Genomic DNA, 27,953 nt, shown 5'->3' with positions numbered 1-27,953 from the left:
TTCAGACACGCCTTCAAACTGTCATAGTCGATATTGACATTGGTTTTCAAACTACGCTTCGATACAAACGTTAATTAAATTCCCCTGTTGGACAACTCAAAGTCCAGAACTATGATTTCCGACTGTTCCTACTTACATTGCTGGTCATTTTCATCTGGAGAAGTACCTGCAAATACTCTTGATACGGACTCAGTGTACGACCTTCTTTCTCAGTTTTCGTAGGTGAGCTGTCCAAGAAAATGAAGAATTCGCTTCTTCTACGCAACATGTTTAAAGATTAGTGTTTACCCCAAAGTTTTCTTGGTTAGTTTTCCGAGAATGTCAGTTCAACTCCAGTCAGGAACAAAAAGTAATGTGCGACAGGAGTAGAAGGAAAACTCTAATGGAATGACCCGTTTATTAATCTGATTACAGCACCTCTCTGGGTAACTGGCTTGCTTATCCAATGAGAACCTGCTGTTCTATGGATTAATACTGCTTGCCGTCAGGCACACGTTTGCTATTGTTCTACTTGAGCTGTTTTTCTTCTCTGTCCAAGACAAAGCTCTTTAATTCCTATAGATAGTCTACAAAAAGTGCTACCAAAATACAGAACAGAATGAAATGTAGTGTGGTAATAAGTAGAATAAATATTTTTGCAGTATTTTCTAAGGGAGGGAAAAGTTATATGATATAATATATCAAAATTAAAGAAGTATGCTTGTAATCCTTAAAGAAAAACAAAGCCGAGATTGCGTTTACAGCAGAATTACTTAATGTTAAACATCTTTCAAAATATGCAATTTGGAATTTTATTGTGTCTGTGTAAAAGTAAGCAGATTTTAGTACATTTTTTAGCTCTTTAAGGCCTTTCTGGCTTTTACAAAAGTATTTAGTGTACAAATCCATTGCCCCCAGGAACAAGTAAATGGTGTTTTCCAATGAATAAATAAAACGACACGCTTTAGTAGCAACCTTGCATGGCTCGTATAATTTCAAGTGGTGATTAGAGGCTAACTGTAGCAAAAAAACACAGAATTAATGCTATGTTTAAGATTACAGGCTGTAGTAGTAACAGTAAGTGTCGGGAAAAGATTGAGTCATGAGTAAAAAATGACTAAACAGCTTCTTTCTTCTGTTCATTTTCAGGACAAAGACTGACAAACATGTTTACGGGACGTCAATAAGACTAAAAGCAAAGTTCCTCCAGGTTTGTACACAACATTAAACCAAGGAATGTTTGAAAAAATGTAGCCTAAGTTGATCTTATTGGTTTACAGTTATCTTATTATCTAGGTAGCTTTGGTGGAAGGTTTAGAGTAGTCAATTGCCAGTCAGAACAGAACCACCAAAGACCCCCACAATAGATTGCCAAGGCATCCTTTGTCAATGTAGTCCTACTTTGCTTGAATACTCCCTCTCTTTGCACTCCAGGGAGTAGTGCCGACTTTTTTTAGATTAGTTTACAGTCTCAGGGGGGTTCAACGAAGACAAGATTTTAAAGTGGAATCTCACAGTCAGCAAGTAAGTGAATACAGTAGTCCAAAGAAGTTGAATATAGTGCAAAAAAAAAGTCTGATTCACCCAAAGACAATAAACTAGGTTGGGTTTCCGGGATCTGTTTCTTGAATGTTCAATGAGTCAAAGTATGGAGACAATGCTAGGACTACTTATGAGTATAAACTTAGCGATGTAGCGCTAAAAATGAGAACATGACTCCCTTGAGAGTAACAATATAAATGAAGGCCTTCTGTGAACTTATACTTTAAAGTTCCTCACAGTTCTTTGCAGTGAAATTTTCAAGGTGAGTCACCTTAGGGTCTTCCTGTGTGGCTCCAGTTTTTTTAACTAGTTCTACAATGTCTTATGTGTCTTGTCTGTCTTGATACTACAAATTAAGTTCTAACCTGACCTAAACCATTTCTTAAATACTATTTACTCATGTTTTTGCTGTGATTATAATTAAATTTGAATACAGATTTTTCATAACACTTGTAATCTGTTTTTTTTTTCAGGCTTGACCGTCATTTAGGACCAATGAGTTATTTGTCACACAGGTAAGATTTTTTTTTGTTATGCCTACTTCTATATTGATAGTGCTGAGAGTATTTTGTACTTTTCTTTAATATTTTCAAGGCGTTTTGAACTGGCAACTCCATTTTTAAGTATTTGCACAGCTCAAAATTTTGCCAAGGTGACGTCACCATAGGACGTAGTTTAACATTTTATGTCTGGATTTGCAACTAAGAATCCGCAGCTGGACTTTATTTAATAGTATTTCTGGTAAATTTATCAAGGCCAGATCTGCCAGGGTAATAATCGATTGGCAAGCACTCATTCTTTTTAGTCTGGCTTTATGAATGCAATGTATACTGTTATCATCAGTACTATGTCACTGCATTAAAGGTTATACTAGGAATTGTGAAAATACTGATGCTACTGTAAACGTTGATATAATGCTACACACACCATTACTTTCATATGCATTACTCAATTGCACTTGCACACAGGAAACTCCTGCCCACACGCTACAGGAAACTGCGGTCGCCATCATTTAATTCCGTGTTGCAGCATGTGCTAGTTGAAATGGGACAAGATAAAAAATAACAACACCCTGTAAAGCCACCCTAACGGCGACCAAACGTCCGAGCACCCTCCATGACAAGTGTCTGGGTTGAAATCAAACAGGTTAGCATCTGACTATAATAGAATTCAAAGCCCATTTATAGGTATTTACTACTTGGAATGAAATGTTTTCCAGATTTCAAGCCTAAGTGGAAGCCTCCAAAGTGGCCTAAAGGCTACATTGCATGACAGCTAAGAAAAATATACTGACATCACAAGGAAAATCCAAAGAATGTGGTCTACAACTGCTTTTGTCTGGGAACTTTGCATCAGGTAAATTAAAGTATTCCTTCTTTACAGTTGCCCCATAGAAAAGAAAATACCTTACTAAACTACTACTTTATATAATAGGCCAAACAGAGTATGGTTTATGATAGTATAGGGCTTAATCTATCCACTGCAAATGATTTCGACCCGTATTTTCACAACTATAATGCGCATCACATGTAAAGGCTCACTGTCAACGAATGACACATTTATTTTCCATATATAAAGCACACTGGTACTAATCAAATCTTAATTTAAATTAAATTATGCTCTTTGTATGTGTACCCTCAGAAAAATAATGGACAAACCCCTATATTTTAACAGTAAAAGACATCCAATCCAATGTAAATCTCAATCTACCAATCGGATCCATCCATAATTCCCTTTTAGCTACATTATTTATTTATATTTTGAAGTTGGAAGTCCCCCATTCCTTCAAGATTTCATCTATATTACTCACAATATTCTTACACTTTGATCAAGCTGTTCCGATTTATGTTTATCCCTATAAAAGGCAGAGGAAAGGCATTTTGATTAGCCTGAAATGACAGTACCCGGGGGGCTCGCTAAATACAACAGAGCCTTCCCACTAGCTCGCGAGACATCTCCGCGTTCACACATTCCACCGCTTGTCACCATGCGCCATGAATTCTGCCACGACAAGTCGCCAACCTTTTTTTTTTGTTCCATAACGACGGCAGTCAGTCATGCCGAGACGGGAATCCCACCAAAATAGATTCGAGACACTTCTTGTCATCTCAATTGTTGCTACTAACACGTTTTGATAGTCTGATTGGTTTAAGATGGGGTCAGAAAATAAGCTAATGAATAGATTTGGTTTTGATTATGACTCAAAACCATGAGAATGTCTTTTTTAGGACTTTTTTGGTGCACCTGCGATGGCATGTCAACACATAACAATCAAAGGCGGGTGATTGATGATGTCTTTGATGCTTATAAAGGAAGGTCTTTTGTGAATAAAGGAATAGTCAACACAGTCAGACAAAAAAAGTACTTTCAAAACTAGTATACCAAACATCCATTGTTTTTTTTTAACCCTAATTCAAGGCAATTAAACTTAAAAGTATATTCTTTCAAAAACTCATCTTAATTCATCATAAAACAAAGTTCTCATTCATCAAGTCTTTGGTTGCTTTGTTAAAAAAAACAAGTACAAAGACCTCTATTCACTTTAACGTAGTTTTCCACGAAATTCAGCAAAAATGTCATCTAAGTTCATCAAAAAACTGTAAATACTTTGGCCTCACAATTTTATTTATTGGTACTCAAAATTGCCTACACTTTAAGTCACATATGCTTTAATCTGAAAATCTAATTAATAGCAAATATGAAAAAATATGTTCTTGATATTGAAATATTGCGTAATATAGAATATAACATACTTACCTGGATGTGTTATTACAGTTTTAAGTTTGAGATAGGAAAAATATTCACATATTTGTTGTAGCAGTTGGTAAAATAAGAAAAGTTAATATTACATCTGCCTTATGGTCCTCAGTAAAATAAGATCATTTATTTTGAAATACCCTCATTAACTTATTGTTTGTCATTTACAGCGACAGGCGTCCAATCACCAGTCAGCCCAGGTAAGTAAATGCATAACATTCACTGTATGTATTACAGTAGTTATTACAAGTTATATTGAAAATAATCAACCAACTCATTGGCTGCCATTGACTGTAATAGACGTCCAATCCATTTTGACCAGTTAACTTAATTCAATTGATTATGGATGGATGGAAGGATGGAATTATAGAGTAATAGATCAATAGATCAAATGATTGATAGATGGATCGATTGATTAGATGATAGATGGCCTTAACTAACGTGTTTTGCAAAAAATGGACGCACAACTGCGACTATGTAGCAAAGGATGACGTCATCAAACGTAAGAGAAAAACGATAAAGATGTTGAAAGGCAGCTAACTGTGCTAGACAAATTAGCTCAGATGCGTTTAACAGGCTAGTGCTGCAGGTTGACGTCGTTTATGCGTATCTACAAAAAGAGCAGCCATGTTACTTTAGAATAATAATCATAATAATAATGATGATGATGATGGTGATAAGGGCGATCACTTACCCATAGATCTGAGCCCCAGCTCATGGTTTCGGGACGTTATCCTTGGAATTAATCCACGACGCGTCTGCTTGTTGTTGCTCTTTTTTTACGATAGTGATGATCAGTCTATTACACGATAAGATCCGTGTTTGTTGTCGTTTTTAATTTAGCGTTTCATCTTGAGCCGTGGATGGTTCTTCGATCGATGCAGCGCCCACGCGCGTCCCCGTGAGGAGTCAATGACAGCTGCTCTGGTCGTGCGCGTGCACGGGAGTTCTTGGGCGCTGGGGGGTTGGGGTGGTCCCGCACAGAAGAGGAGGAGGAGGAGGAGGAGGACACTTGCTTGTCCTTTTTAAGTAAATAATACAAGTAGAAAGACTCCTCGATGGTGTTTTTGCGTGAAGTGAGGCTTGAAAGGGAAGGGGGGAGTGGGAGGAGGAGGAGGAGGAGCGCCCCCCCATAGGGCACACCCACAGAGGCAGATGTTATATTCAACGACACCCCCCAGTGGGCTTAACTACTTTCGTCTATCCTACTTTTTATGGCCTTATTCTTGGATTTTCATTTGAAAAAGACCAAAGTGCAATGAATTGTGAAGGAACATAAAGTACACCAAACTACTGAGTAACTATATATTGGTCAGGACCAATATATATCAAATATACATCATTTTTTGGAAGAACATAGTATTTTTTTGGTAGGGCGTTTTGTTAAAAGCAATAGTTTTCATGCAAGTGTCCCAAAAAATCGTTAAAAAGTTTTTTTCTTCATATGCTATGATGTCATGTGTAATTACTAACTGTTATATGATTATGTAAGTACTTTGTGCATACTAATTTAACATATTGGCTGTGATGCTTTCAACAGTTAGTCAAAGACAACCAGAAAAACGTGTATATGTTAAACATATGCAGAAAGTTGCCTTTGAAATTTATATTTTGCTTAAATAAAACAAGTTCTAGTTTGGCGTGAAAATTAAAATATTGTTAAATCGACACTACCACCAAGTGGTCAATAATGACTGGCACTATTTATAAACACGACTAAAACTACTACAACATATACTATAAAGTGTGTATTATACATAGGGTAGTAAGTATTAGACTTCTATTAGATCATTTGCATTGGATGTTTATAACTGTCTGCAAATGTTATTATAAAGACAAATCATGTTTATTACTGCCACCATTACAGTTAGTGAAGGATCAGCTTTCAATCAGCCCGATACAACGATCCCTTCTAATCTCCCAAATCGTGTCAAGCACAGTCGAAAAACTCCAGAAAGTCAGCCTTGGATTACAAGGCCAAAAATTGGATTATCATGGCCAATCCCATTATATGTGCATGTTAGTCTTATTTCTTAAGATGGACAAGTACATTTACCCAAACAATTTCAAGTATAAACTAACTATTTTTGTATGTCTTTTGTAAACCTAGGGTGTGAATAGTTTTCTCTCTCCTTGTGGCCTGTGATTGGCTGGCTATCGCAGTATGCTCCAGCACCCCCATCACTCTTGTGAAGGTAAGTGTTACAGAAAATGACTGAATAACATGTAGTATATTGTTTGTTTGGATTTTTTGTTGTTGTTTTTTAAACCAGAGGCTTCGAAGAAAAAAAAACATACTTATTAATTGGTAATTTGTTTATTGATTTCAGTGTTAAAGACAATACTAATTGAAAAATGCTAATAGTTTTATTATTTTATTGTGTTATTAATACGAAATACTAGGCATGAATAATGATTTAAAAATTCAATAAATCTTAATTAGTCAAGTTTTAAATTGAAGTTAATTTGTGCTCATTTTGTTAGCATCTGGAGCTAACGGTGCGATGACGTCACACGCAGCGGACCAGCAACAACCGTCCCGGAAATGGGCGCACAAGACAGCGGATGACGACGGCGAGACCGTGTGCTGGTCCTGGGCTCCACCTCGCAACAAATCAAAGACGGTACACTATCGTCTCAACAATCTAAAGTTCCAACAACCGTATTATGATCGCCCGGCTCGTGGCGCCTGCCCTTCGCCGAGTAGCGTGAGCGGCGCCCCGGCCAACCCGACCGATCAATTTACGCTGCCGCTTTCCACTTGCCCCGTTATGGATGTTCTGCTGTGGATGGCGCCGCTGGTGGTGCCGCTCGCGGTGCTGCTGCTGCTGTGGAGCAGCCGCCAGACTTTAGTGTTTTATTTTAAAACATGCTTCTATGTGGCTTGGATGATGGTGCTGGCGTTGGTGGCTATACCCCTGTGCGTGCTCAAAAGCGGCGGAAGAGACGTCGAGAACATGAGGTGAGGACTTTTGACTTGACAGCTCGTTAAGCTAACAGGCTAACTCGAATTCCACGACTGTGCTAAAATAGATCACCTTTCATTAAACCAGACGCTTTAATTTTTTTGTTCGTCCAAACTCTTAAAAATAACATTTCAGTCAAAACTATGCTAACATTATCTCCTGCCATAGTGGTATAGTCACAAACAAAAACAATAACAACAGGGTCTAATTCTGGAATATTCCCCAGTGTGAGGGAGAGAAACAATGCTGTTGCTCACAAAGGGACTATCTTTCTAAAAAAATATTTTTTTGGATTATTTTGGGTCATTTTAGGTTTTGAAATGACTGTTATGGTCTAAATAGTAATGTGGTGTATGTCATTTTTAAAGCCCCTTTCATAGCTTCTGTAAAAGTATTATTTGGAATAGTTAAAGTAAAGAGAAACTATGCTCTTGCTCCTAATTGGAGTATCCTTTTTAAATTATTTTTTTGAACTATTTTGGGTGATTTTTAGATTTTAAAATGACTGTTATGGTCTGAATAATAATGTGATACTATGTGGTGTATGCCATTTCAAAAGCTCCTTTCATAACTTCTGAAAAAAGTCATATTTGGATTAGTTAAAGTATGTTGACTTTTTCACACTTGATCTTTGCATGTGTACTCAACAGGAATGCCTTTATGTGGTATTTTTAATTTGCCCAGCCGAGAGAAGTCAGGCTAAAAAATTGCAAGCTTTTATGTGAAACGCCTTGTAAAAAAATGTTGCAACTTTAAAACAGGAACTTATTTTCAGCCTTTTCCCGCAAAAGCTTACAAACGGACATAGTTTCAGCCGATATATTTTCCTCATTACATAATTTACACTATATTTTTATGAAATCTCAAAATGACTTGTATTTTACTTTCTCCCCAATAGTTTTTTCAGAGTTTTTGGCTCCAACTGTCATTTGTGGACACTCCTTCTGGACAATGACCTGTTCTTAAGCTTTCTTATCTCCAACAGGGAACAAGATGCACTTTATATGACTCACGTTGGTGGCTGCACGGTTTAATTGGCACATTGTTTTAATTACCTCCGAGAAGTAGATGCCAGATGGCCTGTACCCACTTATTAAGCAGCTAGTGCATATGTATTAGTTAGTCAGATGACCTCACAGTGAAGATTTGCATCCATCTGCTGCTAGGATTGCCGTGACTGATTTACACTCCGAAGATTTTCTATTATAACATCATTAATCAAGTCCAATTTCCCGACTTTTTGCTATAATATCCTCGTATTTACTTGCTCACAAAGTAAACATTGTTATGTAGCGAATCCACCCTTTCATATTGTGCAAATAAGACATTTCTGAACACATGACTAGCCTCCATTAACTATCATGTGACACTCTAAGTGACACTAAGTTGCTCCTTCTACTCCTTATTTTGACTTTGGATGTGATAAATCAGCTTGGCTACATTCAAAAGCGGCGGCATGGTTGTTTTGTTATGACTCCCTATAACAACAATGCCATTCAAGGCCACTAGAATAATCCTTTTTGACAAAAACGTAGCATTTCCCTGTAGCATGTAGCCTTTTGAGAGCATCAATATAGTCTTTCCTCGATTATTGAGACTTCACTTCACCCGCAAATTCAATTTGATGCATTTTTTTTCTCCCCATCCTGTGTCCAGGATTATTCGCTCCCTGGTTCGGCACGTCAAGTATTTCCTTGGACTGCGATTTGAAGTCAGCGGCTGGGAGCACCTTCAGACCCCGGGACCCTATGTCATCATCTCCAACCACCAGAGCTCCCTTGATGTTTTGGGTAGGTGGATTCCTATATTTTGCCTGTTTTTTTCCCTTTTTCAGCCTACTTTGTTGTTGAAACAAGTTCTTTGTAGCAGCAGTCCTGTCATATAAACGAGGCAAATGGCGGCTAACCGTCAATTACTTTAAAAGCATCTTTTGAGTTGTTGTACTAATCAATACATTCATCAATATCAAAGCGGATGTCATCCAGTCTTAGATTGCGGTGGCTAAAGATCTTTTTTACATACTTTGACACAACAAATGCGGGTTAGATTTGTGCATATTATTCCAAGCCATTCAAAAAAATGGATTTATGAATTTTTTGTATTTGGCTAATATGCTTTAAATATCACTGATGCTAATATTTCTTTTCAATAAAGGCCGAAATTAAATAATTTTAAGATAAATGAATGCAAATATAGTTTAAGTATAAAAATACTGACATTTCTGGATTATAAAAAATAAAGCTGATTTTTATATGCAAAATTGCATATGAAAAAAGCTGATTTTTATATGCAAATTTGCATATAATATACACTGCTACTCACTATTTAGTTAAAATCAACAAATAAGCCATAGTGAACTATAAATTAGGTTCAGAATAGAAAATTAAAGTCGAGTTTTACAAAAAAATAAGGTACATTTAAAATGATAATTTTCCAATGACCCTACCGAAAAACCAAAATAACCAAAAATCTTTCCTCCAACAGGCCTAATGGAGATCCTACCCGACCGCTGCACCATGATCGCCAAAAAAGAACTGATCTACGCCGGCACAGTGGGCATCGTCTGCTGGCTAGGCGGAATCGTCTTCATCAACCGCAAGAAGACCAGCGACGCCAAAAGCGTCATGGCCGACGCCGCCAAAACTATGTTAGACGAACGGGTGAGAGCAGCTGAAATGTTTCCCGCTAGTGTTAATTGCTAATATCTGCCTTGTTAATACTATTTTAACCTTTTGTAGATCCGTCTGTGGGTCTTTCCTGAGGGAACGCGGAACCAGAGAGGAGATTTGCTGCCTTTCAAAAAAGGCGCATTCCACTTGGCTGTGCAAGCGCAAGTTAGTATCTCTTCAGAACGCAACGTTATGTCACAAAATGTTATGTTATGCTACCAGATGGCAGTAGAATCCCAATTACCGTATTTTCACGACTATAAGGCGCACCCTCAATGAATGACATTTTTTTCCATATATAAGACGCACTGTATTATAAGGCGCACTGTCTATTTTGGAGAAAATGTAAGACTTTTAAGTGCGCCTTATAGTTGTGAAAATACGGTAATTGCTATTGACTTTCTGGTATGAAGCACTCACTACTCACTGGATTTTTTTGTATAAAATCTTGAAGTGGGGGAGGAGCTATATGATGGAAGATTTTGTAAACTAAGATGGCATCTGCATATTTAACAGTATTGTTTCAGTTTAGGTGTTTGTGTTTTTTTAATATCCGACAGTGGTGGTTTTTCGTTTTTGGTTTTCTGTTTTTTTTTCCATATATAAGGCGCACTGGATTATAAGGCGCACTGTGTATTTTGCAGAAAATTTCAGACTTTTAAGTGCGCCTTATAGTCGTGAAAATACGGGTACCTAAATTAAACTTTAAAAAAAAATCCCTACTGTCTACATTTTATTTGCAGGCTCCAATCATCCCAGTGGTCTTCTCCTCTTACAATACCTTCTACAAACGTAAAGAAAGGCAATTCAAATCGGGTAAGCCCTACTTTTTCCTTTTTTAAATCCCAACTTATTACTTTTTATACTAGTACTCGAGTACTTTTTCGCCTAAACACAGGGACTATCCGCTTGAAGATCCTCCCAAAGATCGAAACCAAAGGCATGACGTCAGAAGACGTGGCGTCCCTCGCCGACAAATCCTTCGACGCCATGCGTTCCGCCTTCCTGGACATCTCGACTTTGTCGCGGCCTAACGGGCCCATCAGGCATTGAGCGTCCGCCATTTTTTCTCAACCCAAGCTCCGCTGACAGTTGTATTCTTCGTCAATATCCCGCAAAGGGGTGACGGACCCACGTTTTGGTCCAGGTGGGCGTAGTCTTGACCCTCGTGGTGGTTATCTGCGAGTGGAGTGACGGACAGCTGGCTTCTTTTTGGACCTGCGTGGTTGTTTTTTTCTCAATTTTTCGTGCATGCTTTTGTGCGCGTTTCACTTCAGATGCTTTTTTTTTTCCTCATGTTGCCTTTTTGTCACGGGGATTCCTGGATGCGGTCGGTGGAAGGCCGCTCGACATTGACTTCTTCGGATGCGCCAAAGTGGAGGTATGGAGAGTATTCATTAACTTTTTTGGCTGACATTAATTGCTGGATTTCCATTGGATTGGGACGTCCATTGCCATGGTAGCCAATACATTTTTTTTGTTCATTTTTTTAGGGTAAATGATCTTTTTTTTGCTAAATACCACAATGCATACTTTGTGAATACAAACGAACATTTACTGCCTCTAATTTGAAATGGGACGTAACGTCTATTTTCAAAATTAATTTTGTGTTTTTAATTTTTTTTGCTAATTGCCATGACGCATACTATGAAACCAGACCTAAGTTTAAATAGTTTTTTTGCCAAATATCTTGTCTCATGAGATTTTTTTTGTGTAAATAATATTTTCAATATATATATATATTATTTTTTTCATATTGAGTTCAGGACTGTTATTTTTGGAGTGCAAACATGACTTTTTTTTGTCCAAAATTTTATTTTTTTTCTGATAATTTTCCATTTCTTAACTCATTAATGGCAATAGACATCTAATCTATATGAAGTTGAAATAGATTGGACATCTATTGCCTTTAGTGTTTTTGAATTTAACAAATTTAGGCCTTATGTTCTATTTTTGCGAATGTACCTCTCTCAAAATTTGGGATAAGTGTGTGAGATACTAACTGCATCTTAAAGTGTAATTTTTTTACCCCCTATGTTTTTGGGGTGGGGGGGCGGTGCTTAAAACGTGGGCTGATGTCATTGTGTGCTGAGTAAGCGTGCATTTATTGACTTAATGTTCAATATTTAGCCGGTTTGACGAGTGACGCTCGCCTGCTTTTTCTTATTTTACATTTATGATTATGACACAATATAGGAATAACTTATAAATCTGTTTATTACATTTTTTGGTTTTCTTGAAAATAATGCTATTTACAATATCAGCATTTTTTTTTTAATCTTTTTCCCAATAAGTAACGACTGAAATATAGTTATTTACAAAAGTATTACTTTATTCTGGTAAGATTATGAGAAAAATATAAAAAAATAGTACGTATAGTGCTTTAAAAAAAGTGTGTGACGCATAAATAACACTCTTGGCTTCAATATATTATTGTTTTGTCAAATTCTGGTGTTTTAAATGTCAAATAGCCGACTTAAGAATTAAGAAAAATTCTAAAAGGATATGATTTTGTTATAATTTTTTTCTTTTCACCAAAGCTATTAAAAACTGGCATATATCATGGAAAGTGTTTGCGTGTGTGTGTGTGGTCCTAAGCCCCTCCCCATTCTCAGTATTCTAATATTGATGATGTCGTGTTATAAAAAAAATGGGGTCAATGTGAATGCCTTGCAAAATATTTCAATAAATTTTTAATTTCCTTTTTTTTCATAATTTTAATGAAATGTTTTGTCACTCTTTGTCATGGAGTACTTTTTATTAGAAAATGTCAATTGAGTTTTCTCATTGAAGATCATGTTTTAATGCCTATTACGACAATAGACCCCAAAAACCAATTGTATTGGGTGTCTATTACTGTCAATGGAAAACTGCGATAATAATACAAAAAATATAAAAAATGCCTTTTTACAGTGCAACTGTGATTTATGCGACAAGTACACTCGACAATTTGGTGAGTACAGTCGTACGCTTGGTTCAGACATGTTGTTTTTTTTGCTAGTTTTCCTGGCAGGAACCTAAAATGAAAGAGAAAGTGTTATGGAATTAACTATTTAACTTTAATTCTGTTGTTTTTATGGGTTTGACTTACAGCTTCCCAGACGTTCCTCCAAAAATCCAATCTGCTCGCTCAAAGAGTCGATGCGATCCAGCTGTCGGAACGAGTGTGACAGCAAGGTGGGGCTGTTCTCCAATGCTTCCTCTTGAAAATCACTACTATATGGCGCCAGCGCCACCTGCAGCTTCTAAAAAGCACGAAAACGTGACATTAGTATCCAAACTGCGCTTATGTAAGTATTTTTAAAACCAGCCCGCACAAGAAGCTAAAGTTCATCCTACATTATTTTTATTTCCTCAGTTTAACCACTAGATAGTGCTAGTGAGCGTTAGAAAATTTTTTTTTTTACCTTCTCTAAAAGTTCCACTCTCTCTTTCAGGCTTTGCATTTCTTCCGTCACATTTCCGGGAATGACGCCTGCAGGGAGCGCAGCGTTAGCGGATGGCGGTACGGAGAGAAACCGTAAAACTGCCAAAATCTCGAGTAGTTGCGTGGGAAGGAATGTACAACAGGGACTAAAAATAGATTTTTTTTTTCAATCTTTCCCAGATGTTTGCCATTTCCACTGATGGACCAGGGAACACCGTCAACTCGTATTCAGATGTGATGGAGTTGGAAACGGGATCAGCTGGAACCATAACCGCAGGTATCGGACAAGAACAACAAAATTGTATATTTTCATGTTTGTACAACTAGCAAAAAGTTCATTTTTAACTTATGGACTGCCATTTCAAGTTAATGGACAGGGACAAACATTTTCTGAAGAAAATAAATAATCATAATTAAATAAATTCAACTATTTAGTTGGATAAATTCAACTATTTAATTGGATAAATTCAACCATTTAATTAAATAAATTCAACCATTTTTCTGAAGAAAAAAATGATCAGAATTAAATCAATTCGAAGTGCTATAGTATTGTAAAATATACACATCATAAAAATAATCCTACTTATAAATGATTAAAGGTAAGAAAATCTAATTTTTAAAAAAGTAATAATGACATGCAAAGTATTGGAAAAAGCACACGTATTTTTTAAGCTTGTAAGTTGTAGGGAGCACCAGTCGCAGTGCATTATTACTCACGGTACGAGTTGAGCGGCATAGCGCGTACCAAAAGTAATAATGAGCCGCGAAACTGGCTACGATCTCTTCTGCGTCTTCTCAGTCTTGGCACAAAAAAAACAAATGCTAACTTGTCCATCTGTCTTTTCCCTCGGCCTACCTGACGATGGCGTCGGAGCGACCAAACGGCGACACCCACGAGCATCTTCGGCCAGGACAAAGCCCGGACGGCATTCGCATCGGAAGCTCCCGTACGTGTTGACGCAAAGGTGAGCACACGGATGCCCATTGTGACACTCATCCACATCTGTAAGGTACAAATTATTTGTATTGACCCGAAATTTTAGTGCTCTAATTATTAGCTTTTTACCTTGATTACAATTAAGCGAGTGAAAACGGCGCCATCCCTGACAACACTCGGGATAGACTTCGGAGAAAGACGATAGTCTGCTCACTTGGCGGTATGCCACTCTGTACGCCGTCCTGTAAGGACAATAAATATAAACATTACAGACAAATTTCAAATATTTTATTATTGTAGAATTTAATTTAAAAATAATTATACTATATATTGTTCTATTTTGTATATGCAATCTATTTTTCAAAACTCTTAATAAGAAAGAACATTGTCAGGGACCCATACCACCCTAGTCACAACCTGTTCCAGCTGCTGCCCTCTAGGAGACGATACAGGTCTCACAAAGTATGGACAAACAGGCTTAAGGACAGTTTTTTTCCAATATCCATCAGGACTCTAAACTTTCGGTAGTATGACACACAATCCCTTCTGTGTATTAACTTCAGGCTCAGAAAATATACAAATAATTTTAAGATCAACAATGCTTCTTAACTGTTGAGAATCAAAATATTTGTTAATTGATTATTACGATAATCAATGGCATCTACTGAAATAAGATGTAATGTATTTTTCTTTTCTTGTTTTTATTCATATAGAGCACAAAGTCGAGGAACAGTGAATCTGCTGCCCTTCAACCTCAAGCATTGAATTCACTCAAATGGCCTTCATCAACAAGTAAGGAAGTACTTTAATTTGAAATTTGGGGGGAATCAGGTATCCAGAAGAAGCACCACAGGACTAAGCAATCTGAGTGGGCGGACATTTCCCGTACTTAGACAAAATACTCCATAACAACTCCAGATTCCACTTTGACCCACTTTAGTGTGCATGAGTGCATTTTCTCTCATTAGTCTTATTAAGTGTACTTACAGTAATGTTTTTTAGGGGGTCAAAAGGGACATTTTTATTCCTTTTCATCAAAAATCAAAATAACTCTTAGGCCCTTATTGACCATTATAGACATCCAATTGATTTTGACTAGAGTTCCAAACAGTATATGTTTAATTCCTTCCAAAATAGTCATTTTTGTCAAAGTATTTATATTATAATCACAAATTTCCCATGTATTTTTATGTGGGACGGTCGGAAACTTACTTGTAAGTACTACAAAGGCGGTGACCTTGACACACAGCCATGTAAGGCGTGTGTAGGGGTTGGACGTATGACTCTGTCGCCATGACAACGTGCTGGTACCGGCCACCACACACTCTCCTCCTATAGGGAGTGAATGATAACGTTTCAGCATAATGCGATTATCAGCAAAATGGCTTTGTGTTTTTTTTTTACCCGTAGTAGTGAGCGTAGGATGAGCGCGTGAGCATGAGGAAAGCGGCGAGGAGTGCCGTCTGGATCATTTTGCTCTCCCACGACGTTCCCTCGCTGGCTCGCTCTCACGCTCTTCCCAGCCAATAAGAGGACGGACGGGTGGGTGGGGCCAGGGAGGGGGTCCCGGCTGGCCAGCCGGTTTGGAATTTGGGATTGGAGGACCACCTGAGACACAAACATGGGATTGTTGGGTTATTGGTAACCACTAGAGGGAAGTGATGTGCCATATTTTAAGATATTTTGGCTGGGATTGGCTCCAGCACCCTCCACGATCCTTGTATGGATGAGTAGTAGGGAAAGGTCTTTTAATATTAAATTAAATGCTTTTTAAAAGAAGCTATTTGAAATTAACAGACAGTGTTGTTATTGACATCTTTTAAAATATATCATTTCACCACAGATTTTATTAATATTTTATCAGGAAAATGTATGTCAAGATCATTAACATTTCTACTCAGTATTTTTAAATACAGTTGATTTAGTTCATATTCTAAATACACTTTACCAACTATTAGATCCAAATGTGCTCAAATTTTCATAGTATTTCTCCAAAAAAAATATCCAACATTCTCATTAACCCTTTCTCTTCCAAACAGATTCCTTGTTTCACCACACGAGGGCGCCCCTTTGCAACTCACAGTTGAACTGTCGCATGCACGGATCAAGACTACGTCATCCAAGTACGTACAAACCCACACACACACACGCAGTAAGAAGCATGCACAGAACTATCACCGTTGCTTTGAGTTGAAAGTCCAAAAAGTGGTAGTGAAAAAAAAAAAAAACACCCCCAAAAAAATGAAATCCAACAGTCTCGCTTCCGGTTAGTAGTCCAATTCCGATCCACTCGTTATAATCCCATTAATAGTCCTATTCAATCCAATATGTGTTTGTGTGTGTACGTGTGGCTGGTCAACTCAGACTGTCACGCACACGGAAAGCATGGGGGGTGATGAAGGACCTCCCCCCCACTTTAAGACGCCCCCCCTTTCCCCTCAGCACCCGCCTCCCCCTACGGACCAGCTCCTTACGTCATCACCCGTTGTCGTCTCTAATATAAAATCAATCCGTTAGAATAGCAACAATAATAGATGAATTGAACTGCTTCCCCCTTATTAATATCAATTTAAATTATACTTATTGTTATTAATAATTTGTTGAACGGGGATAATGATAATTTATTGTTTTGGAGATTTAAAAAGTAACATGAAAGTTTAAAATAGTTGTTTTCTAATACATTTTTTTAAATTGTCTATTTAATTTCAAAATATATTTTACTCATAATGGTAGTTTCTACAGTCATATTTTACTTGATTTTTTTTGCTTAGAAAATTGTGATATTTAAAAAAATGCATTAGCGCAAGCATTTTAATTAATTTTAAAAATGTTATTTTTATTTTATAGTCCCTTTTCATTATTAATATTATAAAATACAACTGCCTGATCCATTTTGAACATTTGAGTTTAACTTAAATACAAATAGATGTTATTAACTAATATTTTCTTACTTTTTTCATAGTCATTTATGTATTTTTGACTTATATAGTTGTAAAAGTTTTGAATCGTTTTTTAAATTTACACAAATAATACCTCTCTCTATCACACCAAAATATTTTGCATTCTATTTTGGCCAACTTTTGAACCAAAATCAATGTTCGAAATACAACAATCTCGTTTACCCATGGACGTGCAGTCCAATGACGTGTGGGGGCTCGAGTCCTCGCTGTCCCCCTCCAGCCACGGCCCTGCGACCCGTCTGCCGCCCTCGCCATCGCGTTGCCGTCTATGAGATGTTCGCCCGTTGGTCCCGTTGGCATCGGCCTTGGCGACGGCGGCCTTCCTCCTCTGAGCTCCAAAATGATCTCTGGGCGTGTTTCCACTTGCTTTTTATGCCACGCTTCCTGTTGCAACTCAGGCAGGAATCTGGCGGACAATCCCCAAAGCGGACTTCCTGTCACTGTTGGGCCTTAATGATAAAAAAGAAGAAGAAAAAAAAGTCAACCAGTGCACAATCCCGATCTCCCACTTAAATTAAAACATATTTTTCAGAATACACACATTTTCTTAGTAGTACTTGGTACTTTGGATAAAAAAAGCAACTATAATAGTCTTATTTGGAGCCTTAATAAGAAGTATAATTTTAAAAATAATTGTTATTTTAGGGGGGCTGAAAAAAACTTAAGCTTTTTTATTAATGCCAAAATACACTCAAAAAAACTTAATGATCTTAAGTATACACTTTTTTAACTGTCCATTGTATCTATATATTAGGCTTAGAACCATTGAATAAATTAATTGAAAGGCAAAATAGCAATCATCTTTTAGAATGACCAAAAAAACGTTTTGATCAATTTCTGCTGCAAAACTGTCAAAAATGTCAATCAAAATTAATCTCTATTTTCTATTGTTGTAGGTGATATGGAATGGAAAGTGTTAATTGTATGACATCAATGGACTGGACCTTCTGGTGGAATCTGTTCCTTCAAATTTCAAATCAGTGCCGAAGAAAGAGAAAAAAGAGAGAAGAGCAGAGACTTAGTATTTCCTTCTTTGAAATCCAAACAGGCATCAGCAGAGAAGGCGAGGTTAGCATCCATGCCGCTTCCTCTCCAACAGGAAAAAGGAAACGGCTGCGAGAACGAGATCGCCGCGCCGACTCCCCGCGAACAATGCCGATCTGGCTCCGACGGGAAGCGGATCTGCGTCAGTCACATTTGCAGAAAAAAACCTGACCTTGGACCAGGGCGTCTCAAACACAACTATTCAGGAATGGCCTACAAAATCCGCCAAAACTTACCAATTCACTTTAAAAGTTAAAAATCCCCAAAATACGATCCAGAAGTCTAAAAACCATCCCAGTCCTTGTCCAAAATGACAACAAATATATTATTTACATTTAAATTGTGTGAAAAAACTGAAAAGTACTTGTCCCATTTTCCCTCACCAGCTTTGAACCAATTACAGGAATCTTGAGCGCTATACCGTTTATTTTTATTTGTATTTTTTTGCTTTCCGTCCAAACAGGACATCCTGCCATCCAAGGCCTGACACTCACTACCTCCATCCCCCCTCCCCCCATCCACATTTCAAGCCACTTTAGGGACAGCCAAGGCATACTTGTCTGAAACCCCCCCTACCCCCATTACTCTGGTGGTCCCAGCCGACCGGCACTTCCTGACTTAAAAAAGGGTCTAATTCCAAATTTACGTGCATCTGACCCTTGACTAATATTCCGCATATTTACCAAGTATAATTTGTAATCTGTCCAAATAGCGCCCTGAAAATTTCACCCCTAAATTCAACTTAATTTCTGTATTTTGTTGAGTAAAGTCATCCAATAGGAGGAATTTAGTTATCTTAATTGGGATTGGTTGTTTTTTTTTTTTTTTTGCCTGTTGCTAGGCATTTTCTGCAAAAAAATATTTTCAGGAGAAAAAATGTATGTAATATATTTCAATATTCTAATACTTCTTGAGTATTTTGTTTCCTATAGTACTTCCATTGACAGTTCTAAACATCCAATCCGGTTCAAACTGGAATCCTGGATTTGAGCGATCAATTCTCACTGCTATTGACGAATGTATCATCATCAAATGAGGTAATATTGATATTTTTTAAATAGTCACATGTAGTAGTACAGCAATGTTTAAAGGCTGTTTTATGCATGCCTTTCTAGAAATCCTAACTAGCTCTCAATGTGTTAAATTATGATTTTTTTTTCCTTTTTTTCTGCCCTGTAGCGAGTGGCTCGAGGGATTTGAACTGTGCTGGAGTCCCGCCAACATTTACTAACAGCTTGACACCTTTTGTAGGGAGCCAAACGGCGGCCAAAAGCTAAATGTTTTGAATAGCTCTTTTAGCACGTCACCAAATAGGGGAAACTAACGGTAAGGATGTCCAATAGCATTATCCTGAAATATGGGGGGGAGGAAAAGATTTGGGGAAACCTAAGCTTATACCGCATTTAGCAAAACCATTTTCAGTTATTTGGGGATACTGCAAAGCTATGTTTTGAAACTGTAAACGGACTTAAGCCAATGTCTAGGAATAGAGGAGATTGTTGCCTCGTGTCTGTTAATAGGCACTATGTATCAGAAATTCCTGCAAATAGGAACTTCCCAGGCTTTGAAAATATAAATATAAATATGCTGAAATTAAGAAGAGAAGAATGGCATCATGTGAACGACCAATAGGAACCAGAGACAAAATTCCTGGGGGTAAAAGACTAAAAATGTGTGACACAGCCACTACATACCAGAAAGTAGTACATTTTAAACTAAATGTATAATATCTATACCCATCCATCCATATGCATATACATGTACATATATACATGTACATATATACATGTATACATACATATACATGTACATATACACATATACATGTACATATACACATATACATGTACATATATACATGTACCTGCATCCATGTACATATACATGTACATATACATATATGTATGTACATATATATACTTGTACATATATACATGTATACATACATATACATGTACACATATACATGTACATATACATATATACATGTACCTGGATACATGTACATATACATGTACATATACATATATGTATGTACATATATATACTTGTACATATATACATGTACATATTCATATGTATGTACATATATATATACTTGTACATATATACATATACATATGTACATATACATATATATGTACATATACATTTATGTATATATATGTATACCCAATAATCACATTAGATGACCAATTGTATTCATTATATGAGATTGTTTATGTAAAAGAGCACATTTGTGTTTATATTAACATACTGAATTGCAAAAAATATTTGTTTTAGTTTTGTTGAAATTACCATTGTGCTTCTAACTCATTTACTATAATGTGCTAGGATTGTTAAAGTTGGGAACATGAAGTTATAAGTTCTAATTCCCCACACTTCTTGTGTACATGCAATACATATATGTATACACATGTGTTGTATTTTAGAAGTTAATGAAGTTGTTTTGAATGCTTTCACCACCACAGGAGCGACATTCCGGGCCTTGAAAATAGCGTCAGAAACAAAGACGGGAAGTGCTCTCACATCACTTCCCGCCTACTCCCCTCTGGATTTATCTGGATCCTGCAGACCGGACTCCCCGTGACCCCCCCCCGCACCCCCTCGCCGACTGCTGCCCTTGCAACAATAACAGAAAAAAAGCCTTGCAAGTCATTGACGCCCTGCTTCGAGAATGTCAGCCTTTTTCCTTCCACCACGTACGTCTTCCCACGTCCAGGTTTGAAACATTTTCAAGAGTACCACATTCATTTGGTTTTTCCAGGACACAAAGTCAAAGCACGTGGTTTACTTTTGGGGCCCAAAGTGGACGATAATATGACCGGATTTGGCCCCCTTTTAGTGAGACACTTGGGGGAAGGACGGGAATCTGAAAAGATGCTTGAATGCATCTTCTTATCAGTGCTTGGCTCTTGTCAGTCCGTCTGGGATATTTGCAAGGCTTTGTCTGGTATCGGTGAGTGTCTACTAAAGGGGGGGTCAGGGGTCAAAGTGCACAAGAGGGGGAGGTTGAATGAGGACAAATGAAAAGCATTGCTAAACTTGCAAAAAAAACTCAACCCAGAGCTCATTTCTTGCCATCAAAATTCAAACTAAAACTCATTTTTTTAAGCATTTTTCAATTTCGTATCAAAATTAGCAAGAAAGTCCATCTGTTGCCATTTTTTTATGAATGAAATAAATCAAAATGTCATTGATTTTGAAATAAAAAATAGATTTAAAAAGCTATAAGCAGCAAAAATAAACTTTACTAATATAAAATTTCATTATTAGGTCTTTTTAACTCAATTTTCAGTTTGGATTTTTAAAGAAATGTTCATGTAATATTGGCAATATTGTTTGATTCCTGCCAACCCTCCAGGCAGATTAGATTGGACGCCAATAGCCTCCAATGCATTACTTAAACAGAACTAGCAGTAATTCTTACCAGAAATCATTTTATGTCACATTAGTATTACAGATTTATACAAATATTAGTACTAGTCCGACTACGCCCTCCAGTGGTTTATTCGAAATGACACGCAAACTAACTATGATTGCTTAATCTGCAGGAATTGCGTGGAAATGCAAATTTAACTTAAATGGAATCACCCATCCCAGTACAAATAAATTAATCGCCAGCCAATTATTTAATTTCATTTAGAGTTTTATTCTAATGGCAGATGTATATTTTATCCTGCTATTTAACAAGTAATAATTGTAAATAATGAGCATGCAAGAATATTTGTTTCACATTTCTTGCCGTACTTTTGATGACTCGGGTGACGATCTCCCAGTTGCCATGGCAACCCGCTTCCGAGCGTTGAAAGTGGACTTTTCTTTCAAGTACAATATACAGTGAAAATTTCTCGAAAGTATTGTGTAGTATTTCCATCTCGTCTGTTAAACCACCCAAACGGTTTTTGTAGACCAACTACAGTAGGTAAGATGCTAAATATGATGATGTAAAATAAGGAAAAAATAACTTTACTGAACTTGATTACCGTTTTAGCTAGTATTTGTATTTTATTTATTTATTTGTGTAAACTGATGGTTTGCGTTATAAGTCTGGACGAGTCTCACCTGTTCAGAGCATTTTAAATCCTTAGTTTCCCTCGCGCTGAATATTAGATAAAAGTATGTATTTGTATGATTTCTCTGCCTGCTATCCGCCGTTTTAGTCTATGTGACGTCACACCACGTCAATTCCAATGGGCGCATAATTGACGCACTTTGTTAATTTCGCTTTTCTATAATAAGGCAATGAAATGTCGACAAAATCAGCTTTTTCATTCATATAACTTCACATCCAGTCAACACAAGTCCAAACAAAGACAAATATTATTAATGAGAATACTTCAAATGTAAAGTCATTATATTATGAGACTTAAATCATATTGTAATATTACAGGATTAAAATGACAATATTATGAGCTCCCAAGTTCGTTTGCTCCTTATTTTGACCTATTTTTCTCATTTAAAGTTATTTAACTAATAATTTTAATTACCATTGTATTAATTACAATATTAAAACTACAATTAATTGCCCATTTTTTTAGAATAGCCCCCCACTGTTGTGACCACCGCCCCTAAAAGTGTGCTTTAATTAAAAGTGGTGATGGTTTAATGAGTATTTAACTTTAAAATTGTACTGCATATTAAGAAAATGTTTTTGTGTCTATCTGTGATTGACAGCAGAAGTCAGGACCACTAGATGGAGAAGCTCAGGGAAGAATTTGAGCAGATCGTTGGCGAACTGGAGTGGCAAGACGTAGCCGCCACACTACAGGAATTGTGTTCCAACGTCATGTCCGAACCTCACCCCACCACTACCCCTCACCTCCCCACCCAAAACCCCTCTTCCGCCCACGCCCTATCGCCCGTATTCGGGCTATCGCTGGACGCCCGTCACCCCCAACCTGCCCGCTTACCCACACGACTCCCATTCATCCCACCAGCTCAGTTAGTAGCGCTTCCCAGTATGAGATACGGACCGCAGTTCAATCCATACATTATGCAGCCTTTTTACCTCAGCCGTCAGCCAGGTGGTCCTTTCCGTCATCAGGTAAAAAGCCCATAACATTAAAAAAATGCTATTTCTAATACAAGTTCCCTTGACATTTTTATGCTGGTTTTTAATACACAGACATGTTTTCATTACTAATTTGTGAGACCATTTTTTTCAGTTTTTACCGTGCCAGGTACCACCACCACCACCACCATCACATGTTGTCCAAAGTCAGGGACCCTTCACCTTCACCAGTCCGCCAACACAACCGGTACACACACACACATGCGCACACACTCAGAAAAATTGTAATGTAACTGAACATTTGACTTTTTTTTTTGGTGTTTGCAGAAAAAAAACTTGCCCGTGGTGCCGCTACCCGAAGGAGCCACTCTACGCGCTGTCGGAATGTTGTGAGTAGTTTGTATGTAAACACACAAGATGGACATAAGATGTTGATTTGATGTTTTTGCTTTGTAGGAATGGCGAAGTATTGTACGCGGCGGTGGATGCCTCGCAGGCCGCGGCTCCTCCCGTTTCTGCGACATCTTTTACGTAAGTTTTTTCTATTCCTATGGGACTCTGACCTTGGCGTGACACAAATAGTCAAAAAGAAACTCATTGGCTGCTCATTTGTTATTTTGTTAGTTAGCTTAATGTCATCAAAATTTTAAAAAATGAACTGTAAATATTTTTTTACAATTTTATTATTGTGTAACAAGTTCTTGATAGGAAAAAAATGTTATCTTTACAATACATCCAATTTAGTTATTTGCAAACACCATTTGCTATGGATACTATGATACATAATTGTGTATTTTTTATTTAGATTCATTATTTTTTGTGGCAGTCCTGCATTTTAACGTATCTACTCTTTTTCTTTTTTTTTTTCTTTTTATGTCTTAAGTGCTAAAAGGACATGCAAACGACGACGCAAGCTTCCCGGCGTCAAAAAGCCGCCCAATGCGTTCATGTGCTTCCTTCGGGAACAGCGCCTGGCCATGAAGACCCAGTTGGAGAATATGGACAGTGCGGCTGTCAATAAGTTGCTGGCACAGCTGGTGAGTTTTCACAGATATTTATTTTACTTTGTACATTTTTAGTCTTTTGTTTTTCATTGTCTTTAGTCAACTTGGGCAGAATAGTCCACAACAAATTTACTGGGTTTATTTTCTAATTTCAACATGATGTTTTGGCAGTGGACGTCACTAAACAAAGAGCAGCAGGCCAAATACTACGAGCAGGCCTTTGTGCAGAAAAAGCTCCATGAGCAGATGTCCTCTGAAGCATCCAGCGGCGACCAAGACAAAAGCCAAGTGCGTCGGCCTCCCCGTTCAAACTCTAAAAATCCCTTGTCAAATTTCTTGCCATTTTTTGTGCGCAGGGTCCAAAGAACAAGAGGCAGCGTGTTAGCACAGGTAAGCTACTTTGCCAGAGGTATCTAAGTACTGTTCAGTACTTAGATATTAAACAGTACTTAGATATTAAACAGTACTTAAATTTTAAACAGTACTTAGATATTAAACAGTACTTAGATTTTAAACAGTACTTAGATATTAAACAGTATTTAGATATTAAACAGTACTTCAATTTTAAACAGTACTTAGATATTAAACAGTACTTAGATATTAAACAGTACTTAGATTTTAAACAGTACTTAGATATTAAACAGTACTTAGCTATTAAACAGTACTTAGCTATTAAACAGTACTTAGATATTAAACTGTACTTAGATATTAAACTGTACTTAGATATTAAACAGTACTTAGATATTAAACAGTACTTAGATTTTAAACAGTACTTAGATATTAAACAGTACTTAGATATTAAACAGTATTTAGATTTTAAACAGTACTTAGATATTAAACAGTACTTAGATATTAAACAATACTTCGCTATTAAACAGTACTTAGATATTAAACTGTACTTAGATATTAAACAGTACTTAGATATTAAACTGTACTTAGATATTAAACAGTACTTAGATATTAAACGGTACTTAGATTTTAAACGCTACTTAGATATTAAACAGTACTTGGTTATTAAACAGTACTTAGATATTGAACAGTACTTAGAGATGTAACAGTACATGGATATTAAACAGTCCTTAGATATTAAACTCTCTCAAAACCATTTGACCGGCGACCCAAAGACCAGCGACCAAACGTCCGAGCTCCCTATTAACTCTCTACCATTAGCTGCCTTGCTAAAAGCTATCATATTTGTGCATTTTTTTTATAGCAACCCACCACGACGCCAATGCCTGGGACGCCGCCGACGACGGACCCGCCTCGTCCCCCCCATCCTCCCCCGGGTCCCCATCCTCTTCTTCCTCCTCACTCTCATCCTCCTCCACCTCCCCCGCGTCGTCCCGATCGTCTTCCCCGACCTCGTTGCCCGATGCCACGGCCGAGGCGGACGAGCGCGCCGTCTCGCCGCCCGCCACGACGCAACGCCGTCCTTCCGACGCCGAAAAACGCCCCAACTCGGGCGACGAGTCCGACATCGACGGTATGGACGCGCAACTGTTGCATCTACTCGGATGCTGTTGAGAACAAAAGGCACACCGTCAGCATTTTGTTGTTTGTTTATTCCTGAAAAAAATATGAATGTTTTATGAGAACTGTGTATTTTTCCATTCCCTATTTAGTTTTTATCCCTTGATGCCTATTGGACCAAATTAGGCCCCAGAGATGCCTGCTGTTGCTAACTGGTGGGTTGGAATCATCTATTATGTATTTTAATGAACTTTTCAATTTGTTACAGCATCTAGGTCAAAGAAAAGGCTGAAGGAAAAAGATGTAAGTGGTCCTTTTTGTTTATTGGGTCACTAAATTGATTTTTATTGACTTGCTAAATAGCAGGGGATTTCCTGTTAACGTGCTAAACTTAGTTTTAAATTAGTTTTGGTACATTTCTTAGTCACTATGTATTTTTATGCTTATTTATTGGCTGTTTAATGTAATAGGAAATGAATGGATCCACTGAAATGACTAAAACATTCCTACTCTTGCTAAAATAATATTTAAAAGAAATTATAATTATACAGAATTGAGGGCTTTTTTAAAATTATTATTATTATTTAAATCTTATTTCAGTGTGATAGTAGACCACGATACACTCGAATGTTGCTAAACCACACAAGTGAATTACAAATCAGCACAATGTTTTTGTAGACCTATACGTAGCCTCCAGGGGGCGACAATGTCAACTGAAACTTTTGATTATGGCCAAAGAAGTGTGCTTTCAAACTTCATTTTCTTGTGTTTTTATTGTTTGGACTGATCGATCACACCTGGTCGTCGTCTGCAGGTGATTAGAATTAAAGCCTGCAAGTCTTCCAGAGGTACTCAACTACGTTTATGCATCTTTTGACTAAAATGTACAATAATATCTGCTTTTTTGTTAAAACATCAAATCGATGGGAAGGTTAGGGCATTAAGTTTGTTAGTTCCTAACCTGATTTTATTCAAGATCTACAGTGGGACCACGTTATAGTTGATAGCAATTCAAAACGTCGATCCTTGGGTTTTTGCATTAAATATAGGCATAAAAGATGCTTTCAATCTGATGAATCTCACCATCAACCCTTGCAGTAAGTATAAACTTCTGATTTTTTTCTTGAAATGTACAAATTGATCATGATTAAGGTATTACCAAAACATTTTGAGCAAAATGGCTGCACCATTGTAATAATTGATCTGTTCAAATCTTAGTTTTCAGAAAAATCTGAATAGTCTGAACAATATTTTTCAAAATGCATGTACTTTTTAAGTATTACCCAATGTGTAGATTGGACGTCTATGGCTGTCAGTGGAGGTGAGCATGTTAAGGTTGGGGTTTCCAAACTATTCCATCAAAAAACTGGTTTAAAAACCCCTAAATTGAGCCCTACAAGCAAAAAAATAATTGAACACCCATGTAATTAACAATTAAATATTTAGAAAAGAATGAAGTAATCAATATTGGGCATACACTATTTAAAAAAATAAACAAATGTCATTACTATTGATGAAAAAGTTTTTGCCTAGTGGCAGCCAATGAGTTAAAACGTCCCCCGAGCTTTAACGGAGCGGCCCGGCGATAATGGGCGCCGTTTCTCCTCACGCCAATAAACATCTCGGTGATGGATGGTCATTAAATTGCGGCAAATAAAAAGCTCCACCGCAATCATTAAAAGCACCGGCGCCTACAACTGTTCCTCCATGAGAGAATCTGTATTGGAAAAGCAATGGGCGGGAAAAAATGGGGGTGCACTGTTACTACCCTTGCGGCCTTCTCATTTGTTCATCTCATCCATTCGTTCAGGGCGTTACGATCACCGACCTGGATCTTCATCTGAGTCTTCAGGATTCGCCTCGCTAAGCATTTGCCTGGAGGATTTGAAGGTATTTGTACTTTTGTTATACACAGACACTATGTAATATCACATTTAATTACCTGATTTTTAGGATATGTCCATCCGCCATCTTGGAAGTGTCAATATTGTTTAAAAATAATGTTGTTATGGGTATAAATGTTTCAAAATGGTGAGTTTATAGGGTGAATTTTTATCTTTGGCCTTTATGGGAGTTTTCCAACCACTTTTTGCATTGAAAAAATGTTTTTATTTAAAACTATGTCGCTTATATTAACAATAATCGTCGTTTTATAAGCAGGAATCACCAAAAAAAACCTTCAAA

At 37.2% G+C, this 27,953-nt stretch overlaps 4 protein-coding genes and 1 long non-coding RNA gene across 30 annotated transcripts in view; 3 read left to right on the top strand and 2 right to left on the bottom strand.

The window, feature by feature from the left end:
• The window catches only part of fnbp1b (formin binding protein 1b), a 35,276-nt gene extending 29,906 nt beyond the window's left edge, over window positions 1-5,370 (bottom strand). For 21 of the 22 annotated variants that reach the window (XM_077738125.1, XM_077738124.1, XM_077738129.1 and 18 more), the window contains exon 1: window positions 137-370. In XM_077738125.1, the coding sequence (XP_077594251.1) occupies window positions 137-268 (132 nt within the window). In that variant the 5' untranslated portion in view covers window positions 269-370. Of the gene's footprint in view, window positions 1-136; window positions 371-4,972 lie in introns of those variants that run through there. The other variant, XM_077738138.1, reaches the window with a different exon arrangement.
• agpat2 (1-acylglycerol-3-phosphate O-acyltransferase 2 (lysophosphatidic acid acyltransferase, beta)) lies at window positions 32-12,639 on the top strand. 2 transcript variants are annotated; one of them, XM_077738152.1, is made up of 13 exons: window positions 32-222; window positions 1,129-1,189; window positions 1,995-2,036; window positions 2,490-2,667; window positions 2,741-2,877; window positions 4,449-4,478; window positions 6,389-6,473; window positions 6,763-7,240; window positions 8,901-9,034; window positions 9,729-9,904; window positions 9,983-10,078; window positions 10,657-10,729; window positions 10,812-12,639. In XM_077738152.1, exons 7-13 carry the CDS (start codon window positions 6,443-6,445, stop codon window positions 10,964-10,966), a joined length of 1,143 nt encoding a protein of 380 aa, XP_077594278.1. In that variant the 5' UTR covers window positions 32-222; window positions 1,129-1,189; window positions 1,995-2,036; window positions 2,490-2,667; window positions 2,741-2,877; window positions 4,449-4,478; window positions 6,389-6,442; the 3' UTR covers window positions 10,967-12,639. The 2 variants fall into 2 exon arrangements, with proteins under 2 accessions (XP_077594278.1, XP_077594279.1); XM_077738153.1 differs by lacking the exons at window positions 32-222; window positions 1,129-1,189; window positions 1,995-2,036; ... (1 more) ...; window positions 2,741-2,877; window positions 4,449-4,478 and adding an exon at window positions 5,395-5,589.
• egfl7 (EGF-like-domain, multiple 7) lies at window positions 12,275-22,426 on the bottom strand. Of its 2 annotated transcripts, XM_077738154.1 has the most exons (9): window positions 22,347-22,426; window positions 17,400-17,686; window positions 15,682-15,885; window positions 15,490-15,609; window positions 14,407-14,519; window positions 14,197-14,343; window positions 13,321-13,388; window positions 13,005-13,158; window positions 12,275-12,930 (listed from the first exon to the last, which is right to left on the bottom strand). In XM_077738154.1, exons 3-9 carry the CDS (start codon window positions 15,747-15,749, stop codon window positions 12,911-12,913), a joined length of 690 nt encoding a protein of 229 aa, XP_077594280.1. In that variant the 5' UTR covers window positions 15,750-15,885; window positions 17,400-17,686; window positions 22,347-22,426; the 3' UTR covers window positions 12,275-12,910. The 2 variants fall into 2 exon arrangements, with proteins under 2 accessions (XP_077594280.1, XP_077594281.1); XM_077738155.1 differs by lacking the exons at window positions 17,400-17,686; window positions 22,347-22,426 and adding an exon at window positions 16,456-16,637.
• LOC144211103 (uncharacterized) lies at window positions 14,187-18,691 on the top strand. The gene is made up of 4 exons (XR_013329524.1): window positions 14,187-14,305; window positions 14,991-15,069; window positions 16,317-16,400; window positions 18,134-18,691. It is a non-coding gene; the product is annotated as an uncharacterized LOC144211103 (long non-coding RNA).
• LOC144211099 (transcription factor 7-like 1) lies at window positions 19,172-26,527 on the top strand. 3 transcript variants are annotated; one of them, XM_077738151.1, is made up of 12 exons: window positions 19,172-19,318; window positions 19,461-19,607; window positions 20,753-21,003; window positions 22,962-23,328; window positions 23,450-23,542; window positions 23,623-23,684; window positions 23,752-23,826; window positions 24,179-24,332; window positions 24,471-24,587; window positions 24,656-24,689; window positions 25,513-25,782; window positions 25,922-26,527. In XM_077738151.1, exons 4-12 carry the CDS (start codon window positions 22,978-22,980, stop codon window positions 25,933-25,935), a joined length of 1,170 nt encoding a protein of 389 aa, XP_077594277.1. In that variant the 5' UTR covers window positions 19,172-19,318; window positions 19,461-19,607; window positions 20,753-21,003; window positions 22,962-22,977; the 3' UTR covers window positions 25,936-26,527. The 3 variants fall into 3 exon arrangements, with proteins under 3 accessions (XP_077594277.1, XP_077594275.1, XP_077594276.1); XM_077738149.1 differs by having other exon boundaries at window positions 25,513-26,527; XM_077738150.1 differs by lacking the exons at window positions 19,172-19,318; window positions 19,461-19,607; window positions 20,753-21,003 and adding an exon at window positions 22,067-22,206 and having other exon boundaries at window positions 25,513-26,527.
• Window positions 26,528-27,953: the final 1,426 nt, after the last annotated feature.

This window comes from Stigmatopora nigra, chromosome 17, assembly GCF_051989575.1.
Source record: "Stigmatopora nigra isolate UIUO_SnigA chromosome 17, RoL_Snig_1.1, whole genome shotgun sequence".
NCBI classification, from domain to species: Eukaryota; Metazoa; Chordata; class Actinopteri; order Syngnathiformes; family Syngnathidae; genus Stigmatopora; species Stigmatopora nigra.
This window is presented reverse-complemented; position numbering and strand designations above follow the sequence as displayed.